General features: G+C 35.3%; 3 protein-coding genes across 3 annotated transcripts in view; 2 read left to right on the top strand and 1 right to left on the bottom strand.

The window, feature by feature from the left end:
* Positions 1–248: 248 nt before the first annotated feature.
* On the bottom strand, positions 249–1,738 carry LOC109541353. The gene is made up of 4 exons (XM_048663667.1): positions 1,588–1,738; positions 1,223–1,275; positions 989–1,151; positions 249–864 (listed from the first exon to the last, which is right to left on the bottom strand). The coding sequence occupies exons 2-4, from the start codon at positions 1,240–1,242 to the stop codon at positions 568–570; spliced, it is 480 nt and encodes a 159-aa protein (XP_048519624.1). The 5' UTR covers positions 1,243–1,275; positions 1,588–1,738; the 3' UTR covers positions 249–567.
* Positions 1,739–2,448: 710 nt separating this feature from the next.
* LOC109536683 (4-pyridoxate dehydrogenase) lies at positions 2,449–6,101 on the top strand. Its single transcript, XM_019903000.2, has 7 exons — positions 2,449–2,708; positions 3,821–4,036; positions 4,090–4,352; positions 4,484–4,920; positions 4,972–5,166; positions 5,233–5,575; positions 5,763–6,101. The coding sequence occupies exons 1-7, from the start codon at positions 2,510–2,512 to the stop codon at positions 5,973–5,975; spliced, it is 1,866 nt and encodes a 621-aa protein (XP_019758559.2). The 5' UTR covers positions 2,449–2,509; the 3' UTR covers positions 5,976–6,101.
* Positions 6,102–6,567: 466 nt separating this feature from the next.
* LOC109536684 overlaps positions 6,568–8,079 on the top strand; it is a gene marked incomplete in the record, with an annotated part of 14,986 nt that continues 13,474 nt past the window's right edge. Inside the window, 3 exon segments of the mRNA XM_048664310.1 lie at positions 6,568–6,800; positions 7,655–7,870; positions 7,929–8,075. Coding sequence (XP_048520267.1) covers positions 6,605–6,800; positions 7,655–7,870; positions 7,929–8,075 — 559 coding nt within the window.

The raw sequence follows: 8,079 nt of genomic DNA, 5'->3' as shown, positions 1-8,079 counted from the left end.
AAAAAAAGTGAGTGATATAAATGATGCATTATCAAATTCACTTTTGCCTTCAACAGCTCACAAATTCACCCTTTTTTAATTGTACTATATGAAGAACTTTTAGAAAGTGCGTAAATCTGAAATAATTGTTTATAATAAATAAAAAATATAAATAATAACACATCTGGAAAGCTATTATCATAGAAAAAGTCCGAAAGCTTAAAAATTGATTAGATGCGTCAGCTTTCTTAAATGCCTTATAGTTTAGGAGTCTATTTTTCCCGAACAACAAATATTTACCTCTGGAAGATTACATATAATTAATACACCTTGTTAGAGTAGCTATTGTCACCACGGTGCGACCTTGATGGTATAGAAAAGTAGGTCGGCTTCAAAATAGTATTAAACAATTTTTGGCGGTCGCGATTTTCTTTCATATAATTTTTCAAAATTGTTGCATAATTAGCGATTAATTTAATCTTTTGTTAAAATTTGGGGGAACGGGTTTATCCCGGAAAAATATGTAGTTTTATACCGGAAAGGACACACAAATTCCCCCCAGATGTAGCCTGATTCTTAATATAAGCATCAACCACAGTTTTCCAATTCTCTCAGTTTATTTTCCAGTAGCAATTCCGCTGCTGCAGCTGCTTTTTTCGTGGCTTTCCGAAAAGTGGTTTTTAAAGTCTTCGACTTTTTTCTACGCTTTACCACTTTACTACTCAAGCATTGTGGGGCAAACTTAATAAACCTTCTCAATTTCCTTTTGCTCATTACTAAATTATCTAGTGGTTCTTCAAATATTGTTTCTAATGATGTGTTTGTCATTTTTACTGTATTGTTAACGGTTTGTTGCTTCATTCTCTTGGCATTGTCATTGGACGACTAAAAAAAACGATATTTGTGCAAAAAATTAAAAAGTAAAATATTAAGATTTAAAATAACGGATAATAGTATAAGATTTAATTAAGAATTAAAAATAGCGTATTCTGGTATTTTTTGTAGTCACCTCAATTAAGTCCGCATTGAACAGTGGTTTGATTCTTTTCCTTGTTGATCGCCTCAATTCAATAGATGTACCTGATTTGCACGATTCACTGTCGGACCTTTTCTTATCATTTAATGTGTTGATATTCAGCTCAGAGAAATTAATATCGTCCACTAACATTGTGCTAAAGACCAACAACTTCCATTAAATATATCAGTATTATTAATTGCTTGATTGTGGATGAAACAAACTTACTCTTCCTTGCATGTTTCCATAATCAGCTAATTTCGGGATTTCTTCTCAAAAATCTGAAAATATAATTGTATATTTTTAAATAAGGTACCTAGCATTATTTTCTAGGTAAACGCGCTTAAAAGACTTGGTTAGAGTCTGGAGTAGTGAAGAGAATCAATTGATGAATGCAATAAAAAAATAAATATATAAGTAGGTTTTTATGTATCATTATGTTCAAGTTATAATTAATTTGGAGGCTAAACTTTTGAAAACTGTAATATTTGACACACATTTATTAACGTTCCCTACAGGGTAGCGAAATGTGATGAGTTGCGCTTTTAAAACCAGCTTGTATGTATGCACTTAGCAATAAAACAACAACTTACGTAWATCATTCATCAATGTAATAAAATGCAAATAAATTAAACAACATACGTGTCGGTACACTGTAGCGAGCGGACGTGTACGGTGATCGCGATTATTTGGAGTGTGAACACTTTTTCGCCCATATGAGGATAGTGATATAGCAACTGCAAGAATTTAAATAATTCGTGTARCATWTACAAYCTTGAGGGCCCCAGGCGTCGGAGACCGACCATGAGTCCAAAAGATCCGAAATAATTATTTCAGATCTTAACAAGTGCACATCGGGCACAAGTGCGATAATAAATTGAAATAAGCACTAGTGCGGTAATAAACTTAATTATGACATTTGAAAGAGTGCCAAATCATAGTCATTATATAACAGTTGTAGATAAAATATTATTAATACACTAAGGTAGACCATCACAAAGTAATAAACAAGACGATAATCTGGCTAAAAGTCAATTGCGCCAAATGCCCAGCTTAAGAACTCAAGTCATATAAACGAAAGATAAAAAGTCAGTGCTATTTATTTACACTCCACATAGGAAAAGTCTTTTATCATAAGCTTTTATTAAAATTGAGGATGACTTGGTGTTGTGTAGCAGTACGCAGTTTCCCTATAAAAATTCGTAACTCTTAAGTAAATTCTACGACGAACGGTGTAAGTTTTAGATCTATTTCTAGAGACAATATGAACACATTGGAGGGCTTTAAATATGCTTTGTATCTGGTAATACAATAAAGTTTTGCCAGTGAAGTTGTTTACACAATACTCCCTGTTTGAGATTGTTCTACAACTAAGCTAGTTGTTTAGTTGAAATATTATTTATATACCAATTCTTGAAGTCTCCTACTTTGACAAATATTAGCACTTTCAATAAGATAAAAAGTCTAAAAAAAGGAGGAAACCTTCCAATCGAAGTATTTCATGTTGAGTTTAAGATGAGGTCGGTGCGATCTGTATGTGCTGTAGCTGCTTTATGCATTTCAGTTTTTGCTCTTGAAGTAGTCAGCGATAGTTCCGATTTTGATCAATTCGTCTCAGAAATTTTGAGTTTTATAAATGGCACCACGACGTATGTGAAACCCACTAATAATAATGCATTCTTCGGCAATGGATCTGACTCGGATGAACCGTTAGGTAAGATTCTTGCTAGTTCACCAAAGCGCTTATAGAAAGCAAGAACGGATCATCTACCGTCGATGTCTGTTCTTCTGCCTCCATGTCTTTGTTTTTTACATCCTCCCTTCCATTTTCTATTTCATTTCTTATTATTTTGCCTTAGATTCTGCTCGGCGTACCAGTCACAGATATGCCTGAAATAGATAATAGATATGCCAGATAATTATCGCACATATCGTTCCTTCTTTTTTGAGAATTGTGGATATATACGATGTTTTCCACTCGTTTGGGACTTGGGTTCCGTTCAGATATTTTCGGAAAATATCTCGTAGTCTCAGAAACAGTTTATTAGTACCGTAAGGTACGTTTAAAGGCATAATTTATTATGCATCCCATTCTTTGTCTGATATTGGCGAAATTATATCTCTGGTCGTTTCTTTTTTAATTTATTTTATCCTCTTCCGGCTTTCGGTACTTCTTCGACCTCCTAAATAATAGTCTTTTTCTTGCACTTTTGCGTCCATGCTACATTTTTCTTATCACTAATCATTCTTCTTACCTTTGATTGTGCGCTCTTGTAATTTTGTCTGGCATTCTCTGTTTTTTGAGATAAGTAAACGTGATAGAGTTTTCTATTTTCCTCTGTTTCTCTCTGAATCTCAGCATCTCACCAATATGGTTTTCTCCTCTGCGATTTGTCTTCCACTAAACCTAGTGCTTCTTTCGCGGCTTGATGGAATGTAATCATACTCTTCATTTGGGTTTTTGCCTGAACATGCCTTGAGTTTTTCGTTAAGTCGTTTTATAAAAGTTTTTTACTCTGTCATGCTCTAGGTTTAGTAGGTCGTATTTACAGTGACCAATTTCTTCTATCCTTGTGTCCTCCAGCTGTTGTTGGTGAAGGTTTCGGCCTTAATAAGGAATAAGGAAAGATAATTGCGGCTTCCAGAAAATAGTGATCAATTCTGATTTGATTTGATTTTTCATCTTCAATTACTTTTTTCAGATTTTGGGAGGGTTTGGTCCAGGTGTATTTGGTATTTCCCTGCGTTGGAAAAGGCCATTTTGAGTTTTTTGTCTAGGTGCCCGAACGAACATACCTTATATCTAAAATGTTCAATTTTGTTCAGATTATGGGACGTATGATTTCATAATTGTGGGTTCCGGTTCAGCGGGTGGAGTTTTAGTAAACCGACTAAGTGAAGTTGAAAACTTCACAGTTTTACTGGTGGAAGCTGGATCGGAAGATCCTGTTGCATCTAAGATACTTGGACTGTATACTTATATGACAAAATCAAGCTGCGATTGGGGATATTACACTACTCCGCAAGCCGCCAGTTTCCTGGGTATATGCAACAGGTTTTTGATCGAAGAAATTCGTTTAAATCTCTAATTGCAGCCAATACTGACCAAAGAGGAACCTATCCCAGGGGCAAAGTACTGGGGGGCTCAACTACTATAAATGGGGCGATGAATACACGCGGTAACCCAAAAAACTATGATGAATGGGCAGAACTGGGAAATGATGGATGGTCTTATGAGGAATGTTTGCCATACTTTAAAAMATTGGAAAGGGCTGAATTTTCAGTTGATATTGATCGACAAGCGCATGGATTTGATGGGCCAGTGCAYGTAAATATACCGGAAGATACTCCAATTCTGGTAAAACAATTGCACAATATCAAACWTTTWAAATAGTGTTGCAGAACAATTTAAACCTTGCACGGAAAACATGTACCTATTTTAATAAGGTCTCCAAATAACAGTATCAACTTTTATTATTGCGGTTTTAGACAAAAGAACTGATAAACGCCTTTATAGAAGTAGGAAAACGAGAAGGAGATTATAACGGCGATGATCAGTTCGTTGTAAGTAGAGTTCAATCATTGTTGGATTATAATACGCGCTCAGGTACTGCCCACTCCTACATCCGGCCCATCTTAAGTAGAACAAATCTGGTGATCAGTTTGGACTCACTAGCCACTAAAATTCTCCTTTCCGACAACGTTGCCACTGGCATTGAGTTTTGGAAAAATGGAACTAAATATTCCGCGTCTGCTAAAAAGGAAGTGATTCTATCCGCTGGAGTAATAAATTCTCCTCAGCTTTTAATGCTTTCGGGGATTGGCCCAAAGGAAGAACYTGATAAGCATGGTATTGACACCATAGTTGACTTACCAGTCGGGCAATATTTCAGCGATCAGGCTTACTATCAAGGAATGTTTTATAGGTAAGTTGMACTATTRCAGGCGCTCTTTAGTTTGGTTTGWATATGTTGCAGAACAAAATATACGTTTTACAACAACACTTTCCTGGAAAATTTGGAACATTGGTATCACAATGAACGACCACTCACTGATACGTATACATCGCAACTAGTCACTTTTTACAACGTGGCTGGAAATAGCAGCGATGCTTCGGACATGGAAATATTGATTCCAGGCCCCCCAAATCTTGGACCCAGCTACGGAGAAGCGTAAGTATTTTAACTGAACTTATAGCTTATTTTTATCCTGACATTATTTGCCAATTTAAATTCAAGGTACACAAACTCCACTTACGCGCAAGCTTTCAAAGTTTTAAACGAATATTCGGACTTCGCTTTGATTCTATATTTTCTGCGACCGAAATCCGTTGGTAAAGTTACTTTAGCATCGGCAGATCCCAGGGACTTCCCTTTGATTAACCCGAACTTTTTTTCTCATCCCGATGACTTGGAAACATTATACAAAGCAGTGGAAATTGCAAAAAATTTGGAAAACACAACAGCGTTTCAACGTCTGGGAGTCCAACCAATCGTCCTAGACCTTCCAGATTGCGATGAAAATTATGAAAAACTTTCAAAGGATTGGTGGATATGCAGCATGAAATATCTAACAATTGCCGTAAGCCAATGAATGTCCACTGTTGAAATGAAAATTCGTCCTTATAATACTCTCGACAAATACAGCAAATCAGTTCACATTTATAATTTCATAATTAAAATTTTTTTGTTTCTGTACATTTTTTTAACACTTTGATGAATATAAAATTACATCAAGCAGAAAATACTCATTAAGTGAATATTCTCAGGGACTGCATCCAATTGGAACTACAAGAATGGGAAATGATACACAAAACTCCGTAGTGAGTTCAAAACTCAAAGTTCATGGTATCGATAAGCTACGAGTGGTTGATGCTGGAGTGATTCCTCAACAAATATCGGGACATATTAGTACTCCCATAATGATGATTGGGGAAAAAGCTGCCGATTTTATTAAGAATGAATACTCTTGTACATCATAGTTGTTTTTCCAACTATTAAATATGACTAAACAAACACTATAAAAAAATAATTATTTTATAACTAAGGTATTGTGTCACATTTATTGCTGTATGTCCAAGAAGAATAATAAATATTAGTGAAAACAACTACGGCCATAGCAATAGTTCACGTCTTCTGCTCCTCCAAGATGGATTAAGTATTTATTGAATCAGTCAACTCAAACTATAGTTTTGTTTTGAAAAGTCATTACGTAAAATCACCAAGTAAATAACAAAATATAAAAAAATTCCTAAGTTAATGTTAATGATGACTTAATTTAGTTTCCCGATAACGATTGCGCGCAATCACATCCTAATTTAAAATAACAGCAACTACAAATCAAATTTGTAAGATGTGTTAACTAGAGTTGTTCTCTAGATCTAATTCGAGGACTAAGAGCTGAAGGCATTTTCGATCATCAGTTTGATTCCCTAAATTGAAGCAGAGGGGCAAACGAGCGAACAATATTATCTCGAAACATACAGGTGCATTAAAATAGACTTAAAACCCAAAACTGAAAATCCATGTATGTGTATCTACAAATATTTGCTCATTCGCAGTACAAAAACAAGAATATGTTTTAATTGAAAAATTTCTCACTGAGTTTTCGATGAGACAAGTACGTGTAAGTGCTCTAGCCGCATTATGTATTTCACTTTTTATTCTCGGAGTAGTCAGCGATAGCTCAGATTTTGAGCAATTCGTCTCAGAAATTTTGAGCTTTATAAATGACACCACGACGTATGAGAAGCCCACTAATAATGATGCTTTCTTCGGCAATGGAACTGACTGGGATGAAGCGTTAGGTAAGATTTTTGTTAGTTTAGCGTCGCAGCAAAATTTTAATTAAGCGAAAAGAAAAGCTTTGCTACTTCACACGTTGACCAAACAAGATTAATTCATTCAAACATTCACGCTGAAGGAAGTTTCATCTAGATACATCAAATCGAAAACAGGTTTCAGTTAGGGTTTAATGCTCAACGTTTTCAAATTTATGACTTATAGCATATTTCAAACGAAAACCTTACAAAGGCCATTTAAAGTAGGAAAACCTTACAGTATGCGGAGTGGAGTCCATTCGAAATCAGATAAGCAAAATAAAGATAAACAAACCGACATAAACTCCGAAAAATTATTGAGCAAAAAACACACACGGAATTCAAGAAAAGATGCAAAAATTCAGACGCAAAGAAACTCAGATGATGATAACGTTTTCAATGACGAGCTGCTGCAAACAGGCAACCAGGATGTTGAGAAGCTACTGGAAAATGATAAAGATTAATAAAGTCACTTAATACCTTGAAAATTATCAAAACATTATGTCCTATTGAACGTCCAAGAACATGTTCATATCTAAAAATTAAAAAAAAAATGAATACAAACCATTTTGAATTACTAAGACAACATTGGCGTGCTGAATGCAAAAATAGCAACAAATTATGTCAAAAGATTTGTTTTCGACACTATTGGTTCAAATTCTCCTTTTTCTTAGCTCGCTTTTTAACCATCCATTGATCCAGAAAACCAATCATTTGATATCAATCCCTTACAAGCTTTGTTGGAAGTCAGTGAAGCTTTCTTTTATTACATTTCCACTTGGACAACGCGAAGAAGTTAAACATTGACGTATTTTATATGTAAAATTTCGCAAATTTTTTAGATTATGGGACTTATGACTTTATAATTGTGGGTTCCGGATCCGCTGGTGGCGTTTTGGTTAACCGACTAACCGAAGAGGAAAACTTCACTGTCTTATTGGTGGAAGCGGGATCGGAAGATCCCGTTATATCTAAAGTAATTGGGCTTTACGCCTATTTGCTAAGCTCAGGCTGTGATTGGGGATATTACACCACCCCGCAACCCAACATGTTCCTGGGTATAAGCGAAATGTTTTTGATCACTGAAACTTTTTATATTAAAATCCTTAATTGCAGCGAATACTGACAAAAGAGGAACGTATGCGAGAGGTAAAGTACTGGGGGGCACAACTACTATAAATGGGGCGGTAAATACACGCGGCAACTCAAAAAATTACGATGACTGGGTAGAACTGGGAAACGATGGATGGTCTTATGAAGAATGTTT

Source organism: Dendroctonus ponderosae, unplaced genomic scaffold, assembly GCF_020466585.1.
Source record: "Dendroctonus ponderosae isolate FM_Combo_2020 unplaced genomic scaffold, Dpon_F_20191213v2 Dpon_F_20191213_2, whole genome shotgun sequence".
NCBI lineage: Eukaryota > Metazoa > Arthropoda > Insecta > Coleoptera > Curculionidae > Dendroctonus > Dendroctonus ponderosae.
This window is presented reverse-complemented; position numbering and strand designations above follow the sequence as displayed.

Excerpts from the sequence above, each read along its gene's own strand:
- LOC109541353 (XM_048663667.1), bottom strand. The coding sequence starts at position 1,242 with ATGGAAACATGCAAGGAAGA. Across the intron at positions 1,152-1,222 it reads ATGGAAACATGCAAGGAAGA|CACAATGTTAGTGGACGATA; the intron begins GTAAGTTTGTTT and ends GTTGGTCTTTAG. Across the intron at positions 865-988 it reads TCAATGCGGACTTAATTGAG|TCGTCCAATGACAATGCCAA; the intron begins GTGACTACAAAA and ends CGTTTTTTTTAG.